We start from the raw sequence: 18997 nt of genomic DNA, 5'->3' as shown, positions 1-18997 counted from the left end.
TGATATCAACACATCTTTAATCCAATAATACTAAGTACCTATACATAAAAAATACAAAAACAAACATTTTGAAAATAATGCAATAAGACCAATAATAAATAACTAGGTAGATAGGCATTGATTAAAATAAAATTGAAAAAAAAAATCATCCATCTGTATTACATGGATTACAAATTTATCCTTTCTAATTTCAAGTTACACCAAAATCAAAAATGAACTGAAACACACACGATGCGAATCTAATCAGTGAGATCAATATAATAATGATTTCTGCCCACGAGCTTCCATCATTGAAGAAACGTAGTACAAATTTTGTTTAGGAATTAGTCCTTCACAATATAGCTTATAATCTTCAACAGCTCGTTCAACTCTTCTGGTAATTTCTTCCACTTTTTTACAAAGATCGCCATCGTATGGACATGGAGATTGACGAAACGATTTTTCAGTAATTTTCTTGATGTGAACGAACCACCAGTAGGCATCGTCGACCCAAGGTCGTAAATGAACACTTCCTGCAAGTACAGGAGGATGGTCTAGATTTTTTATAATTTCTTCATAGACCTTATTTTCATTATGAATGAGTCCTTCGATTTTACTATTCAAATAACCGCGCGATCCTAATGATTTGACATGAGCTTCAACTTCAACAGGAGATAAAATACGTTCACGTACCGATAACGCAACCGTGGAATCCGATGCCAGTGGTATGGTTTTGTTCGATGAGATAATGTTTTCCAACTTGGCTTGAATTTGACGCACTTTTTTCAGAACCGTCTGCGAAATTCTAAGTTGCTCGCCGGACGAATAAGCGTCTTCAACCATTGTCGCAATTTCACTCTCATTAAAGGTGAATTTTTCGCGAAACTGATCCAAATCCTTTGCTTGAAATTTGGCTTCTTGCGGGTTGAGATCGCCTGCCGGTTCCAGCGAATCTATCATGTCCATGAAATATTTCCGTTTACGGAGTAACGAGGTTAAATTAGTGGTAGCGAGAGGATCATTTACTCTGGAATCGAATCTTCGTGTTGCTGAACATAAAGTAAAAGACATTTTTGCTAGCTCAGAAGTCTCCGTTAAAACTGAGGTTAAATTAGTGGTAGCGAGATGATCATTTACTTTGAAAGCGAATCTTGGTGTTGATGATTAGAAAGAGAATCTTATTAGCTCAAAAATCTCGGTTGAAATATCTAGATCGCTGAATCGAAAATCCAAAAACTATACGAAATGAAACCATTAACCGCAATAGATAGGGTACTCTAATATGTACTTTGCGACAAAACAACCACGAAAATAAAAATAAAAACGACAGTTTAAAAGTTGGACTGAAACTTGATACAAATAATCGGTAACTTCGAACACGAATTATGAACTCACGATTAGTAATCAAAGCAAAACACTCAGCTGTGGACTACAGGCAGAATTACGCGAATAGAAATGAAATAAACTCAACTGAAATCACCACAGCATAAACCAAGAGATTAGAGAACAAGCTCAAACGAAGAAAACTGGCTACAGAGCTTCGCATTTCACGCAGTTATGTTTCGCTAAAATCATAAGCATGATGGGATGTGATGAAAAAGTTTCAGGGAAACCCCTGGGTTTGAAGCTCACACCGTTTCCCTCTACCTGCCGAAGGCTCCATGTCCATACTTATCTACGCAAACACGCTTGTCGCTTTCAGTTTCAACGATCATGCCTTTTCAATAGAACACGAACGCACAAGCCTAATTACATGTAGGTACCTACATATTAATCTATTCACAATCCAAAATAAATATGATGAATTAAAAACTAATGAAAACTGGAAAGATGAAACCAGTTTCAGAGAGGAAAGAGGATAGCAAAAAAAAACTTTGAATTATTATAAGTAGGTAAGTACTTCTACCTGTGCAGATTAAATGTATGTACCTGCATATGGCCCAGTAATAATTATAAAAGATGAGATTTGAGATTTTGCATCGACTTGGACCATTGATTTCAAAATTCAAGATCACTTGAGGGTTCTAATGAACAGTTGAAAGATTTGCAAATCTTTTATTTTTGAATAAACTCGACGTGTTTTGAAAATTTTTTTCTTCTCAAATATTACAAATTAATGAAACTAAATTAAAATATGAGGAAAACAGCCAAAAACTCAGCATATTTTTCCCAAGTTTTTGTAATAGGAAATTACGACTGAAAAATTGGTACCTCAAAATATTAGGTAGGTACACCAATTTCAAAAATATTATCTTGCGATATTTTGACTTAATTTAAAAAAAAAATTAAATGATAAATTTAAATCGAAAAAGTATTTCTAGTGGAAATATTCACATAAAAGATTGTAAATTTTCAATGGATAATCTCTGATCGAAAATCAATGATTCTCCATAAAAGCAATATTTTTAAATAGCGTCATAAAATAAACAATTATTTCGATTTTTAGGTACTCTTTTAACGACGATTTTATTCATTCACCATACAACACAGTTACATGATATCAACATTTTTAATTAATCCGATGATATAAACACAAATACCTACGTAAATTTTAAAACAATAAAAAAGAACAGTATTGTCAGGGGAAAAATATGGAAGAAAAAGAAACTTATTCATCGGTAAAAAACAGATCACAAATTTATCATTTTCGATCTCAAGTTTTACAAGTAGGTACGTATTATGTACATCAGACAGGTCACCAATACAAGTACCGAACACTTGAAAAAAGAACATCACGAGTAACCATTAGAAGAAATGTAATCCAAATCACATCTGGGAATTTTTCCGTCACAATACAATCGATAATCTTTAACAACTCGGTCAACTTTTTCCGAAATTTCTTCAACTTTTCTGAGAAGATAGGGAAATTCACGAACATTATTTTCAACACTACTCCGAATTGAAAGGAACCATCTGTAGGACTCGTCAACCCAAGGACGTAAATGAATGCTCCCCGCAACTTCCGGAGAATGATTGATGTTTTGTAGAATCTTCTTATAGACACAATTTTCCTGATAGATGAGTATCTTCAATTTTTCATTTAAATAACTCTGTGATCCCAATGATTCGCCTTGAGCTTCAATATCATTACAGGAAACACGCTTACGTACCGACGTATCCGATCCAATTGATATTTCCTGAGTTTCAACATGAGAAGAATCACGCTTACGTACTGACGACGTCTTCGCATCATTGACCGACGAAACTCTCTTTGACACCGTTGTAACCAGAGCAATAATTCCTTTCAGCTTGATTTGAACGGCGATCACTTTTTGAAGAATTCTGTCAGACATTTGCAACTGCTCATCGAAGGCTGAACCGCTCACATTGGTTTCTATCTTGGATTGATTTTTCACGAACTCGTCGTGAAGTTGCAAAACATGACCATGCAATATTTCAGCTTCAGCCGCACCGAGATTCTTTTTCGATTCAATTAATTCCATCTGTTTGATCAAATAGTTCTGCTTCTTAAATAGAGTATCGAGGATGTCCGAGGTAGGACGTTCTGTTTGATTGAAATGTCCATTTATTGCGGAACCGACCGGTGTCAACGGTATAGTTTTGTTCGAGGATGTCATTTCTTCTAACTTGGTTTCAATTTGACGAACTTTTTGCTGAACATTCCGCGAAATTTCTACCTGATCGTCAATCGAAATGTCTCCAATTAAAGCGGCGATTTTACTCTGGATGTGAATAAATTTATCGTAAAACTTCTGTAAATGCTTCGACTGGACTTTCGCTTCTGTTGCTGTAAGATTGCTCGTGGGTTCTAGCGAATCGATCATTTGACTGAAATATTTTTGTTCGCGCAGTAAGGAGGTTAAATGAGTGGTGGTAGCGATATCATTTACTACTTGGAATTCGTCAGATCCTGCTGGTGTTGGTGATGCCAGCAACGAGTAGGAAGACATGCTTGATTGCTCGGAAAACTCTGTTGAAGTATTTAAATTGGGACCGGAACCGGAATCCATCAACAATTCGAAAGCTATACGAAATGTACTAATGTATTGTAAGCTAACACCAAGTCAGTCACACCGAACACGAATTTATAAGTTCACGATGGTAATCGAAGCAAAACACGAAACAGTGGTAAAGCTTTATAATTGCAGTGGACTAAATACAATAGAATTACATATGTTTTAGTCGAAAACATAAACTCAAATTCAATTAATGTCACAAATTCACAAAACCAAAAACGAGGGAAGGACTAAAAAGATAACGCGATAACGCGGAAGGAAATGAAAACAACAAACAAGCATGGTGCGATCAAGGTAATTTCAGATCACCAGGTTTACTTCATTCGCCAGATGACGTCAAAAAAATGCAACTGCAACTACTGCAACGACAACGTGCACCTGTGCACCTGTGCGCCTGCGCTGTGCGACTGCAAAGTGCAAGTGCAGTGCAAAGTGCAACACTAGTGCAAGGGCGAAAGGGCGAAGTGCGTGACAATAATTTGACAAACTTGACTCTTGAGACAAGTGCGCACCAATTTTTCAAAATTTAATATTACATATTTACCAGTGTTGCAAGAGTGGTGGTTTCAGCACTACTCTCACTCCTTACTCACTCCAAAGGAAATGTCAACACTCTTACTCCACTCCTACTCCACTCCTTACTCCCATTGTTTTTCATTATTTTTCAGGAATTTTGACTCTACAGATATTGAGTGATTGATTATATCCATAAATTAAAGGTGCAAGGTGCAAGATGGTAAAAGTATATCAATAATTGATAAAATAGTATCATTGATGATAACTAATGAGAAAAACAGTAAAATAAACAACTAAAAAAAATTGAAAATACTGAAAATACGTGAGTAACAGCAACCAAAATTAGGGGAAAAAAGAGGAGTAAGAAGTTTTGATTTGACAACACTCCAACTCCACTCCTACTCTTTTCAAAAATTCTCACTCCTTGCACTCCTTACTCCTACTCTTACTCCACTCTTGCAACACTGATATTTACCTAATTTTGATTTTGAATAATGCATTATTGATTCGATTCATTTACTATGTACTTAGATGATTGGCAAAGCCTCCCCCTCCGCCCAAAAAATTGATCACCAAATAATTCAGTATTCATCTCAAACTCAATCTGTAAATCTGTATCTCAGAGAAACCTCGTCGTCGTCATTTTTTTTTCTGCAAAACGATTGTATTTTTAATTTTGTTTTTTTTTTGGTTATTAAAAATTTTAAAATTTTTACTTCTCTAAAAAAGTTTTTATTTCCTTCAAAAAATGAATTTTTGTGACGCAAAATTGAGAATTTTACAAAAAAAAAAAAAAAAAAAAAAATGGAACATGAGGAATGAGGATACAAAATAATTGTAATGATTAAAAAGCATTGAGTAGTTCGTTTACAAGATAGATATTTCAAGCTGAAGTTGAGAAATAAATATGTACTTGAATTAAATCGATTGATTGCGAATTGTAATTTTTTTTTAATGTTCAATTTCAAATAATTACGAAAACTCGACTTTAGAGTAAAACTAAAGGATTCTGCAAAAGAAATAATAAGAAAAAAAACAAAACACTTCTTAAAAATTATGGTACAAAATCCTTAATCGCTCGAATTTATTTTAAAAAATTCACCAAACGTCGAAAAATAGAAAAATCTGTTTTCTTTCTTTTTGTCAAAAGCCAAAATTGCAAAAATAAATTATATTTTATTTGTAAATTATATAGTAAAAAAAATCGTACGTTTTTGCCAACATTTTGAGAAGAGCTCTACTTTGAATCTTTTGTCAAAATTGTCAAAAAGGTCTTGTTTTTGCCAAAATTGCCGAAAACAAAACTTTTTTTGGTCAAAATTTCCAGAAATTCCATAACTTTTGGTCGCCAAAAATTCGATTTTTATGTCGAACTTGCAAAAAAAATTGTCAAAAATCAATGTTATAAATCAAATAAAAATTAGGCTACTTTTTTGTAAGGATGTCATATTTTTCACCAAAAATGCAGAAATCTTGTTTTTGGCAAAGATTGAAAATTTCTACAAACTTTACAACGAATTGCATTATTTTCAAAATTGCAAAATAAAATCAGTTTTAAAAAAAATCAAAACTACCAAAAAAAAAAACTTCACCTTGGTCACAAAAATTAGGACAAAACCAATTTTTGTTGAAAAAAATAACTTTTCTTCTTTTAAAATACCATAAAAAATCAGTTTTTTTAAAAATCTAAATCACCGAAAACAAAATTGCCAAAGAGTTGTCTGGGGTTTGTAAAGAGGGTTCGAATGGAGAAAAAAACGAACATAATAATTTGAAACTGTAAAAGAAGTTGCCTACTAAGTTGGTATCCCTGACTGATGAAAATAGTGAATTTGAACTCACGATCAGTGCCCTCAATTTACCCCAAAATATCTTGCTTTTCATTCGTAAAGGGTTTCGAATGAAGAAAAACGCGATAATATTTGATTATGCTACAAAAGTTGCCTACTCTCAAGGCATAAACATGATTGGAAACATGGAGTTTTTCAACAAATAATTATGATTTTTTTTTAAAATTCGATTTTCACTCAAAGTTATTTTTAATCCGGTTAGTTATAGTTGGCATACTTGACTGATGAAAATTGTAAATTTGAATTTTAATTCAGGACGGAAAAAAACGCAAATATATTAAAGTGTCAAAGAAGTTGCCTACTCTAAAGGCATAAATATTATTCGAAACATGGAGTTTTAACTTTTAACATGATTTCAAATAAGTAAATCCGATTGAGAAATACAATTTTAATGTATGACTAGATAACCGGCCGTTTTTCGCGCATACTGCGCTCCTCTTCTAGACGTGAATTGTTCATTTTGAAAATTTTGAAAGTATCTTTTTTCGCCTATAATTCCCAAAAAGTCTTGCTTTTTGCTAACATTGTTATTGTTGCTTTTTGCCGGAAATTGTGAAAGTTTATGGCTGTTTTAATAATTGACAGAAAAAAAAATTGTTTCAAAGCAAAAATTCCAATAATTGTTACTTTTTCATCAAAAATAACCCAAAGCGTAAATTGTTCTCTAAAATATCCTGAAAAGCATCACTCTGTCATCGCTTTATCATTCATTAAAATAATGTCCTACTTTTCTACAAAAATTGAAAAAAAGTATCAGCTTTCTTATAACAATTGCCTAAAAAGTCATGGTTTCATTTAAAGTTGGCAAAAATTTCAAGTTTTAGGCAAAATTGCGAATTAGGCTACCTACGTATCACTTTTTTAGCAGAAGTTGCTGAAAAATTCCAAAAATACTTGTTTTTTTTCCTACAGTTGAAATGAAACTAACACATCGGATTGGATCTAATACCACATAACTGAAAATTTCAAAGTTTCACTTAACTTTGACCTGGAACTTTTTTAAGCTTTCTTCAAAACTGCGAATGTGTCAAAATGTATTTTATGGCAAGCTTTTTCTAAGCAGACTATGAGTACTCTAAATATTGGTTCGGTACTGGAGAATACTTCAATAAAATACTTACTTGACACAATTTTAGAAATATTCCAAGATTTCCGAGTCAAAAATGCAATTAGGAATTTCCTTAAAACGTGATTCTAATTTTGTCAAGGACTCACAAAAAAAATTCAACCCCTCAGTTGAAAAATCTAAACTCCTACATATAACAGTAGAGATTTTCCCAAATAGTCCGAAACTTGCGTAAGTTTATGAAAAAGTGAGATGCAAGATATAACCACTCCAGAACTCAAAAAAATGAAACCATGGTTCCAGGATTAATTTTGATACCCAATATGCTAAAAATAGCACTTTTTCATGTGTACATCAACACCGTTGTTTTTCTGTTTTGAGCTATTTAAAAACTTTTTAAAGCTCCCTTCAGAAACTTTTCAACTTTTGATAAAAACCATCACAACTAAAGTTTAAAAGCTATTTTCAAATTAAAATATTATTGAGTAGTAGAGAATACTGATTGTATGAAGCTTTAGGATTTCATTTAAGGGTATTCTTTACCACGCGTTATCAGTAGGTTCGGTTCGCGAAAAATGCCCAACTTATGCACCTGATTACTCCGTGAATTCTCAACCGATTTTATTGCGATTTGTTTTAAAATGATGTTAATGCCTTTGTCTAGCCGATTACGTAGCGATTTTTTGCAATTATCAATTTATTTTTCTCAAAAAAAGCTTCGAAAGTATGGTAAGTTGCGAATCGCCAAGCAGGCAACTGAAGGGTTATATCAAAAATGTGGCGACGTACTCGGCTAGATCTCTTTTTTTTGAACCATACTGTGAAAAAATTTTTTTAAAAAAGTTGAAACTTGCGGAGTAATCAGGTGTATAAGTTCTGTACTCTGATGGGCGGGAGCGGGTGGCGGGACATGAGACATTCCAAGTAACAGTTCAGCCTAAAAAATATAGAGGGTGTGTGTGGGTGTTGGACGTTATGAAGAAGGGTAGTTTCGTTCTTCACAGATTTTGTGTATTTAAAGCTTAAACCGGTTTTACAGTTTACTTCTTCCGACTTCTTTTGAGGTTACTGGTACTGGGTGTCGATTTAGTTTTCTAATTCAATAGGCAAGGCAAGGCGGCCGCCTAGAGTGGTAAATTTTATGAAGGGAGGGAGGGGGATAAAATTTGAAGAAATTACAAAACTAACAAATTATGGAAAATTTTCTTTTTCAAAAATAAAAAATAGAAAAAAACGTTCCTTAATAATCAACTCAATAGTCAACGTCGAGAAAAGTTGGTGTTTTTTTCCTATTAAATTTTGTTTTACCTACTTCTTGAAGTATGAAATTTCAGAAGCTTGTTCTTGTTCAATTTTTTAAAAATAAGTATCAAATTTTGAAAAATAGACTTTTCTGATCGTCAAAACTGATGTTTTTACTTCTTGAATTATCAATTTTTAAAAGCTTAAGCTTTCAGTTCACGTAAGTATAGGCCTGTTTGGTTTTCTTTTCAACAGTACTCGAGTTTCACCTAGGAAATTTTTTTGATACGTTTGTCATGTATGTACCTATGTAGTGTACTACCTACTTAGTAAAATTTCATTTTTTTTCATCAATAAATTGAAATTATTTGAGTACCTACTTACTAGTTTCTAATATTTAGTATTTTAGTTTAATGACAAATTGGTTAAAATTGATACCAATTTTTCGAGTTTATGAAATTGGCAATAATGATCGAAAAATTGACACAACTGAATTCCAAAGTATTCCACCAGTTTCAGAAATTATATCTTTCGATGTTTTGCCTTAATACAAACTATTTGGGAAGAAACAATTTTCAAAATACTAATTTACACAAAACTAAGCAATTTTAGAATACATTTTTAACCACTCAGTAGAACTCTAAAAGAGGTCTTGGATTTTGAGGACAATGAAGACCTTGATCATTGATCGACGCCACGCAGAATCTCAAGTATACTATCTTTTAGAACTGGGGCAGTTCTTTTTGAAAAGAGGTGGAGGTAGTAGTAGAAGTAAAAAATCACAATGCATATTTTGAAAAATTTCCTCTCTTTGAGGAAAATTGGCACGTCTGAAAAGAACATTCAATTGCAATAAAAGACGAAGCTGGTCGTATAAAAAGTACTTACTTATATTAGTTGGGGGACCCGCATAAGGATCAATTGCAGCCCGCAGCCTATCCTCCGGGACAACTTTTTTTAAAGGGGAGTCCTAAGGAACTGACAAAATTTCAAGTGCTTAAATGCCTTTTTCGATTCTTGGTGAATTTTTGAAAATCAAAACACCAAAAATGAGGGGGAAAAATTAAAATCTCGCCAAATTGACCTAGAAAGCTGACATTTGGAATGTACCCTATTTTTGACCTGCCAAATCGATTGGAAACTGTTTCAGACCGTTTAGAGTAGTTCTGGAGCCTCCAGAAGATTTTTAAAACTTGAAATTCCCACAAAATTTCATGAAATGGTGTTGGAAAAACGAAATTCATTCTGCAAACTAAGGTTACAGGTGCCATTGAAAATCACCAAAACTGTCAAAACTGTGCAGTCCTCTGAAAACATTTCGAGAAAAACTTTATTTATTCAAATATGGGGGAAAAAATTAAAATCTTACCAAATAGACCTAGAAAGCTGACATTTGGAATATACCCTATTTTTGACCTGCCAAATCGATTGGAAACTGTTTCAGGCCGTTCAGAGTAGTTCTGGACCCTCCAGAAGATTTTTGAAATGAAATTCCCACAAAATTTCATGAAATGGAGTTGGAAAGACGGAATTCATTCTGCAAACTAAATTCAATACGCTACGAAGTCGACTGCAGGTGGATTTCAAGTCATTTTAGAGTCTCCAGCGACTTTTTGAAAGTTACTGAAGCTTCCAGTAGATTTCTGAAACTTGAAATTTTGTATTTTCACAAAATTTCATTGAATGGAGATGAAAAGCGGAAATTTACTCTGCACTCTAATTTTAGCACTCTCCGAAGACGACTTCAGGTGGGTTCAAGTCATTTTGAAGCCTCTCCTGCGCCTTTTTTGAATTCAATTTTTTTTTAAATGCCACAAAATCTGTCCGAATTAGCTCTAGCTTGTACTGTGCATAATAAATTTCGGTTTTCCAACTCCATTTGATAAAATTTTATTGAAATTTCAAGTTTCAAAAATCTGCTGGAGACTCTAGGAATAGTTTTCAAAAAGTCTCAGGAGGCTCCAAAATGACTTGAACCCACCTGAAGTCGTCTTCGAAGAGTGCTAAAATTAGATTGGAGAGTAAATTTCCGCTTTTCATCTCTATTTGATGAATTTTTGTGAAAATTTCAATACTGGAGGCTCCAGTAACTTTTAAAAAGTCGCTGGAGACTCTAAAATGACTTGAAATCCACCTGCAGTCGACTTCGTAGCGTATTGAATTTAGTTTGCAGAATGAATTTCGTCTTTCCAACTCCACTTCATGAAATTTTGTGGGAATTTCATTTCAAAAATCTTCTGGAGGGTCCAGAACTACTCTAAACGGCCTGAAACAGTTTCCAATCGATTTGGCAGGTCAAAAATAGGGTATATTCCAAATGTCAGCTTCTAGGTCTATTTGGTAAGATTTTAATTTTTTCCCCCATTTTTGAATGAAGTTTTTCTCGAAATGTTTTCAGAGGACTGCACAGTTTTGACAGTTTTGGTGATTTTCAGTGGCACCTGTAACCTGTTGGTTTGAGCTATTTTGGTTTAGCACTGCACTTCCATCAAAAAAGCGACATCTTAGAACACGATCACTGGCAAAAAATTGGCAAACTTTAGTGAAATATTGAAAAATCTCTCTCATCATTCTTAAATTTTATCAACAAAATTCGCAAAAATGCAATAGGTCTTTATTACGCAACTCGAAACAAAATTTGAAAAACATGTGAAGCCCCTTGTCTTCTAAAAAAAAATATTGACCCAAAAATTAAAAAACGTTTTGATCGTGTAGCATTTTTCACCCTCAAAAACGATGAAAAATGGAAAAAAATTTCCATCAGAAAATTGATTTTGCGGAAAATGTTTATGAAGTGGAACTTTCTTATCATTTTTCTCATTCTCGAGATCAGTGTGAAAAGTCCCATCAGAATCACCCTCAAAAATTCCATATTTCGCATGAGTATGTCCTCTCTTCTTTTACTAATTTAGCTTACTGTAGTCTTACTCACTGTAGGTATCTATAACACTTGCGAAGTTGCGAGAAAAAAAAAACAAACTGAGAGAAAAAGTGTAAAAATACACAGCAGGGTGTAGGTATGGGTAGGTAGAGTGTACATATACAGTACAGTAACGTAAAAATCATTCTTGTTAGGTTTTTTTAGGGAAAGAATATCGGAGCCCTGGTAATAGGTATAAAAATACACAGCAGGGTGAAGGTAGGGGTGGTGTACAGAAAAGTCACTCTCGAATGTATCACACTAAAACTAGTATACTGTACAACAAGAAGCTTAGACAGTTTAAAAAACTAGGCACGTGCGGGGAGAAGAGGGTGAGTATTGTTAAGAAAAGGTTGCGTAGTATGCACAAAGATGCACTATTGTCTGAATGTGAATGAATAGAAAGAAGAAATGCACCTCTGCAGTTCGTGATTTTTGGTCGTTCGCGAGGTAAATCACCAAATGTAAACATATATGTTAAGGAAAAACTGGTATGCAACCAGAAACCACACTTAGTGATAACGGTGTAAAGAATACCCTTCTTCAAAACTGCGAATGTGTCAAAATGTATTTTATGGCAAGCTTTTTCTAAGTAGACTATGAGTACTCTAAATTGGTTCGGTACTGGAGAATACTAATTTTTTATGTCATATCTGAAGCTTTCTAAAAAATTTTCAGCTTTAAGCTTTCTTCAAAATTTCACGAATATGGTCAAAAAGTATTTTTTGGAAAGCTCGATATAGGTAGACTATACATACTTTAAAATATTCATTGGGCACTGGAGTATTCTAATTTTTACATCATATCTGAAGCTTTTTGAACTTTTTTCAGCTTTAAGCTTCCTTCATTAGCTTTTGATCAAAACACTTAGGTACTTATGCACTTGCTTCTTAAAATTTTCAATGCAATTTTCACTACTTTCAATAGCATTTTTTCAAAATCTTCCTTTTTTAAAATAAAATCTTTGAATTCATTCCATTTCATCATAATTTTTTCGTCAAAACATCAAAATAGTATTTTTCAATTGATTTTTTTGAAAAATCATATTCGTTGAAAACCTCCACGTTTCGAGTAATTTTTTTGCCTTTAGAGTAGGCAACTTTTCTGACACATTCAAATATAGGTATTCGCGGTTTTCTCATTGAAAAATGTCAGATAGCAATAGCACCTATTTGAAGGTGAGGCAAAGATGCTAAAAATACCTACCTACTCTTGTTACCAGAATTTCCAACTTCACGCTCTAAAATTTACAGATTTTTTTTTTGGTCCATGACTGCATCAGCTTAGCTAACTAAATACGCAATGTAAAATATTTTTCATTTTTGGAGAAGATGAACGAGTTAGCTCAAGCTAAGCGAAGGCAAAAACTCGAGGATTCCAATTTCGAAAAGTAAAAAAGTGCATTTTTCATGTAAGGAGTCGGACTATATTTTTTTAGCTTCAGAGTTTTAGACTTTGAGTTCCCATGTTTTTTTTTCAAGAATTTCAATTTGCTCGACAGAAATGATTTTCAAAATTCGTACTTTGAGAACAGAGAAGTATAAAAAAATATCATTTTTTGGAAGAGTCTTATCTATACATATTTTTTTTAGCTTCAAAATTTTTGATTTTTAGGGTTCCCCCACCAAGGCGAACCCTATTAAAATCGCTCAAGTTTTCAGTTTTTCAGAGGTTTTCAACACTTCGAGCGCTATCTGGAGTACCAATGTCAAATCCGAGACTGATTTGAAATTCAATTTTTAATTTGTTTGCATACGTATATCAATGCTTTTATAAATTTAAATGTTTAAATCTAAAAGAAATTGATCCGACTTCATTTTAATAAAACCATGTATACTCTTTTTTGGAAATTATCAATAAATCCCCAAAGAATCGAAATTAATTTCGAATATTTCAGAGACTAATATAAACATGGCCAAATTTTTTTTATTTTGATTTGTTTTCCTTTTTGGAAATAGTATAATTATGAGACAGAAAAGCAAATTAATCTGACAGAACGAAACGAGAGCAAAAGCTTCAGAAACTTCCTATTTCTAAATGTAATTTGAATGATGTTTTTTTTTTCAATTCTGAAACACTGAAAATCAAACGGAAGCTTTTGAAAATTCGTATTTCGAGATGTGAAAAAACGATATTTTTTATGTAAGCTTATTTTGCGTTGAATATTTTTTGAATATGAATGGAAGTTCTTAGAAATTTCGATTTGAAACAAGATCTGGTAGGTACGTATTTTTAAAAATTTAATCTAAAGATATTTCTAAAATGGGCAACACATTGAATTGAACAGCCATGGGCTGAAATTGAAAAAATCATTTCTACATTATCAAGTTGTATAAACATGCCAGTTTCTTTCAATTATTTCATCATCTAGGCTGGGCTGCTCTTATTTCATCACTAACACAGAAATACTATATTGTGAAATGCGAACTCAGTACCTATAGGTAGTAGGTACAGGTACTATAGTCAGGTCACTTTCATCACTTTGCTTGAGCTTGTTCTCTAGTTAATGAAGCCTTCGGTTGGTAGAGGGGAACGATGTAAGCTTTGAAGTACGTAGTTTACTGTTAGGTACCTTTGTACCTTTTCTATCACATTCCACAATCCATCCACCTTGCAAATGCTAATGATTCTAGGAACTAGGAAACAGGATTATGATGAAATATGAAACGCTGTGTAGCAACTAGCAACTTAGTACGTCTCCTCTCCTTCGTTTGAGCTCGTTCTAGTCGTTCTTCAGTTCTTGCTGTGGTGATTTCAGTTGAGTATATTTGTGTATTTTATTCGCGTCACGGATGTGTGTATTATAGTTTGATTAACTATCAGTGCTTGTAATTTTCTGTTCGGGGTTACTGATTATTTTTCTATGAAGTTTCAGTACAACTTCTAAACTGTCGTTTTTATTCTCATTTTCGTGGTAAATGTTGCACTTCGTGTAATTTTTGGATTTTGTACATAGGTTTAGGTACGGTACCTACCTATTCGTTCCACCTTCGGTATATTTTAACGGCGTTTCTTGAGCTGACAAGTTATTATTTTCTATTTTCAGCTCATAAAAATCAGAATGCATTATAAATTTTTAATACGAATTTTACAAAGCAAGCCTTATCTTGCCTCATCTGTTACTATGAAAAATCTGCTTACACCAACTTGCCAGCTAAGCCAGCGTTCTTTTCGAACGCAGGCTTTAGGAGTGAATAGGAAAAATCCGTTTCACTCGTCCGTGATGTGTTACTCTTTACTCCCAAGGGAATCCGATGTGAAAGATGTGAAAGTAAATGATCAACTCGCTACCTCTCGTAATTTATCCTCGCTACTTTGTAAACAAAAGTTTTACATGAATATGATCGATTCATTAGAACCTACTAGCAATCTCAACCCAAACAAAGCAAAAGTACAGTCAGATCATTTGAAGCAGTTTTACGAAGAATTTATTTCTAACCAGAGTGAAATCGCCGCCTTAGTTGAAAATGCTTCGTTCGACCATCAAGTTGAAATTTCGCAAGAAATCGAGCAAAAAGTTTGTCAAATTCAAACCAAGTTGGAAGAAATCATCTCGCCGATTAAAACTGTACAAACGTCCGCGAGTTCTGTAATAAATGATCATTCGAATCAAACGGAACATCTTCACGTTATCTCCGATTTCCTCGACTCGATTCTTCAAAAAGCAAGCACTCTTCAAATCAAGCTGAAGAGAATTTTAGCTCCGGTTACGTCGTCAGTACATGAGGGTGTTTCGTCTGATGATGTTGCCGCTGAACTCGAATCATTAGGTTCACGGAGTTTTTTGAATCAGAAATTGGCGTCACTCGTCTATTCAGAAAATGAAGTCTATGAGGAGATTCTAAGGAACATCATTCATTCCCCGAAAGCTGCGGGGAGCGATCATTTACGTCCTTTCGTCGACAAACGGTACGAATGGTTCCTTCTGCTTCGAACGAATTATGAAAACGACGCTCGCAAATCTCCAGATATTCTCAAAAAAATCAAAGAAATTTCGGAAAGAGTTGACCGAGCTGTCAACGATTATAGATTGTATTGCAAAGGAAAGATTCCTAAAGAAAATTTTGATTACCTTTCTTTAAAGAAAGAAGCTGTTCGTTAGACTCGCATGCTATATGATTTACCTATATAGTTTAGTTCATTTTGATGTGATTGTCTATTGGTCTGTCTGATGAACATCATAATATTATGTGTATAAAAACAAGTATTAGAGATGGATGAAGTTTTGTTTCTTCTTTTTTAATTTTTCAAATCAATCGTTTTTTATTATTGTTATATTCTTTTTTCCCAATTGCAGACACTTGTACATATATTTATGTTTAATTAAAATAATCGTAATATCTCTTTTATGTTCTTTGGTGACGAGTAAATAAAATTATCATTAAGAGAGTGAAAATCGAAATAATTCTTGTGTAGGTACTTACTTAATTTATGACGCCAATTATTTAGATGTACATACTTCAGTGGAAAAATATTGATTTTCAAGTAAAAATCGTCCATTAAAAATCTACTTGCATTTTGAAATTCGAAGTTACCTTCACTCGAAGCTGGATTTATTAAGCATTGACATGATTTCTTGGTAGGTTCAGCACGACTAGTTCTATTTTATTAGTAATTTCATTACGAAGATCTGAAGCATCTGTTTCACAATAACAAAAGAATAACCAACGAAAAATTGATAATGAAGAATTTTGAAGAGATGATGAGATTAAATTCATACATCACAATTTGATACGTAACATTAGATAGGTATTGAGTTCTGTCTGAAAAAAGTCTTGCTTTTTACAAAAAATTGACTAAAGCTCTTTGTTGCGAGTAATTGTCAACAAATCTTGGCTTTTTGCAGAAAATTAACAAAAATAGTAAAATTGATAAAAATGTATACTTTTTACAGGAAATCCCACTTTTTCCCAGAAAATTGTCAGGTCTTGCTTTCCTTGTACAAAAATTGTTAAAAATGCTAGCGAATTCCTAAAAAATCATAATCGTTGAAAAAGTCCACGTTTCGAATAATTTGTATTTCACATTATTTTTTTTACTTGCTATGTCCTAAATAGAATGTTAAAAAAGGTCATATTGAACAAAAGAGGAGGTATCTAGATATAATTCGTCACAAAATCACTCAAAAATAACATCGAATTAAGCGCATAATGAACAATAATCGTTTTTTGAAAAACTGCTCAAAAACTCCCACATTTCGAATAATTTTTATGCCTTGAGAGCAGGCAACCTCTTTGACATCTTTGAATATTTTCACATATTTCTTCATTTTGAAGCCCTTTACAAATGTGAAAATGTGATTCTGGGGTAAATTCAGCCCACTGATTCAAAATCCACTATTGCCTCCAGCCAGGGATGCCAATTTCCCGCATTAAAAACTGTTTCAAGCGAAAAAAATCAAATGCACTGAAAAATCCCACGTTTCGAGTGATTTTTGCGCCTTGAGGCCTGAGGGTGGGCAACCTCTTCGACATCTTTAAATATTTTCAGTTTTCACGTTTTTCTCAGTATTAGAGCCCCTTGCGAATATAAAAAGGTGATTCTGGGGTAAATTCAACTCACTGAGTTCGAATTGACAATATTCGTATTAAAAACTGTTTCAAATGTAAAAAATTGAATGCGCCGAAAAACTTCACGTTTCGAATAATTATTTTGCCTTTAGAGTAGGCAACTTCGTTGATACAGCTATCATTTTTTTTTTCAAATGATTGGAAAATCCCACGTTTCGAGTAATTTTTGCGCCTTGTAAGTAGGCAACTACTTCGACATTTACAAATTTTCTTTATTCTTATCCTTGCAGCCGCTGGGTTCAATTTACTCTGGTCAGAAATACCAACTTACCGGCAAGAGCATAATTCCACATCAAAATAAGTGTATCACGATCAATTTTTTAGGAAGTAGTGTTTAAAATTAAGCCCTTTTCCTGAAAAGATGATAACACTCCGAATATGCTCAGCGATAATTACTTTCCTGCTTCTCGAATACGGTCGCAAGAGGGTTTTGCTCAATGCGGCTCCAAAAAAGCACGCTTATATTAGAAATTATTTCAGAAACCCCATCTTGAAAATCCACTCATCTTACATCTTATCATCGCGAATTCATTTAAATTAAGAAATTACGTTATTTTCAACAAAGTTTTTCATTTCAACGCGATCAAATGCCCCACAACTTTAACGATTTTCAAACTATACAGCTAATTTTGAAAATTTCGATCAATTACCTTCGTTAAATTACGATTTCATCCCCGGTTCATAATTTTTTTGAATTAAAATTTTAAAAAACACAAATTCAATTACAACCAGACATCTTATAAACAGTACAGATCACCATGCACACTATACACACTCCTTCACCTGCCTGGCAAGTCGACCAAAGCAACAAAACCAGGTCAGCCTTTGACATTTTTTCAAAAAACCTCGTTTCTTGCTCAAACTCTAGCGTTGCAAAAACCTAACCAGATGCAACACTATTTCGCTCGCTCGGGGGCAGATCTGATCCTCGAGGCAAGAAATCAGATCTACATCCGTCTTTGATAGACCGGAACTGAGTTTCGCAGTGTGAGCTGGTGCTGGTCAGTGGTCACTGGCCGGCCACTACAGCGCTAAATACCCAACGGCTCACAAACACTACATGGAACGCAAACGTTTCAACCGTATTAGTCGTACAAAATGGCGGCCATTTTGATTGACAGGTCAGCTGAAATCGCGGATTTTGCGTTCCAACATAGGACTAGGATACAAATTTTTAAACCGTTTACAAAGGTAGATCAAAAGAGCAGGAAAAAATTCATCACCTGTCAAAATTTAATTTCAAATGCTCAAGTGCCTTTTTCGATTTTTGGTGAATTCTCAAAAATCAAATTTTGGCCAAAATGTGAGAAAAAAATCAAAATTTTACCAAATTGACCTAGAAAGCTGAAATTTGAGATATACCCTATTTTCGACCTGCCAAATCGATTGGAAACTGTTTCAAACCGTTTTAAGCAGTTCTGGAGCCTCCAGTAGATTTTTAAACTTGAAATTTCTCCAAAATTTCACTAAAATGGGGTTAGCAAGTCGAAATCAATTCTGCAAACTATTTGTAATTTCAATACAATAATATGAAGTCGACTGCATGATGGTTTCAAGTGGTTTTGAAGCTTCCAGCTACTTCTTGAAAATAACAATTCTCCTAAAAACGCCATGAAACCTTTCAAAAAGTCACTGAAGGCTCCAATAATTACTTGAACCCATGAACCCACCTGAAGTCATCTTCAGAGGGTGTTAAAATTGGAGTGCATAGTTCATTATTTCAGCTTTCAATCTCCATTTTGATGAAATTTTGAGGAAATTTCGAGTTTCAAAAATTTACTGAAGGCTCCAGTAATTTTAAAAAATTGCTGGAGGCTTCAAAACGACTTGAAATTCACCTGCAGTCGACTCCACAGCGTATTGAAATTAATTTTCAG

At 33.6% G+C, this 18997-nt stretch overlaps 1 protein-coding gene across 1 annotated transcript; it reads right to left on the bottom strand.

Annotated features, from left to right (window-relative positions):
* LOC135831814 (uncharacterized) lies at positions 1–4374 on the bottom strand. Its single transcript, XM_065344607.1, has 2 exons — positions 1117–4374; positions 1–1028 (listed from the first exon to the last, which is right to left on the bottom strand). Exon 1 carries the CDS (start codon positions 3948–3950, stop codon positions 2712–2714), a length of 1239 nt encoding a protein of 412 aa, XP_065200679.1. The 5' UTR covers positions 3951–4374; the 3' UTR covers positions 1–1028; positions 1117–2711.
* Positions 4375–18997: the final 14623 nt, after the last annotated feature.

This window comes from Planococcus citri, chromosome 1, assembly GCF_950023065.1.
Source record: "Planococcus citri chromosome 1, ihPlaCitr1.1, whole genome shotgun sequence".
Classification (NCBI taxonomy): domain Eukaryota; kingdom Metazoa; phylum Arthropoda; class Insecta; order Hemiptera; family Pseudococcidae; genus Planococcus; species Planococcus citri.
The sequence above is the reverse complement of the archived record's forward strand: the minus strand, read 5'-3'. Positions and strand labels throughout refer to the sequence as shown.

Bases quoted from the DNA above. Each gene is read 5' to 3' on its own strand.
- LOC135831814 (XM_065344607.1), bottom strand. From the start codon at position 3,950: ATGGATTCCGGTTCCGGTCCCAATTTAAATACTTCAACAGAGTTTTCC.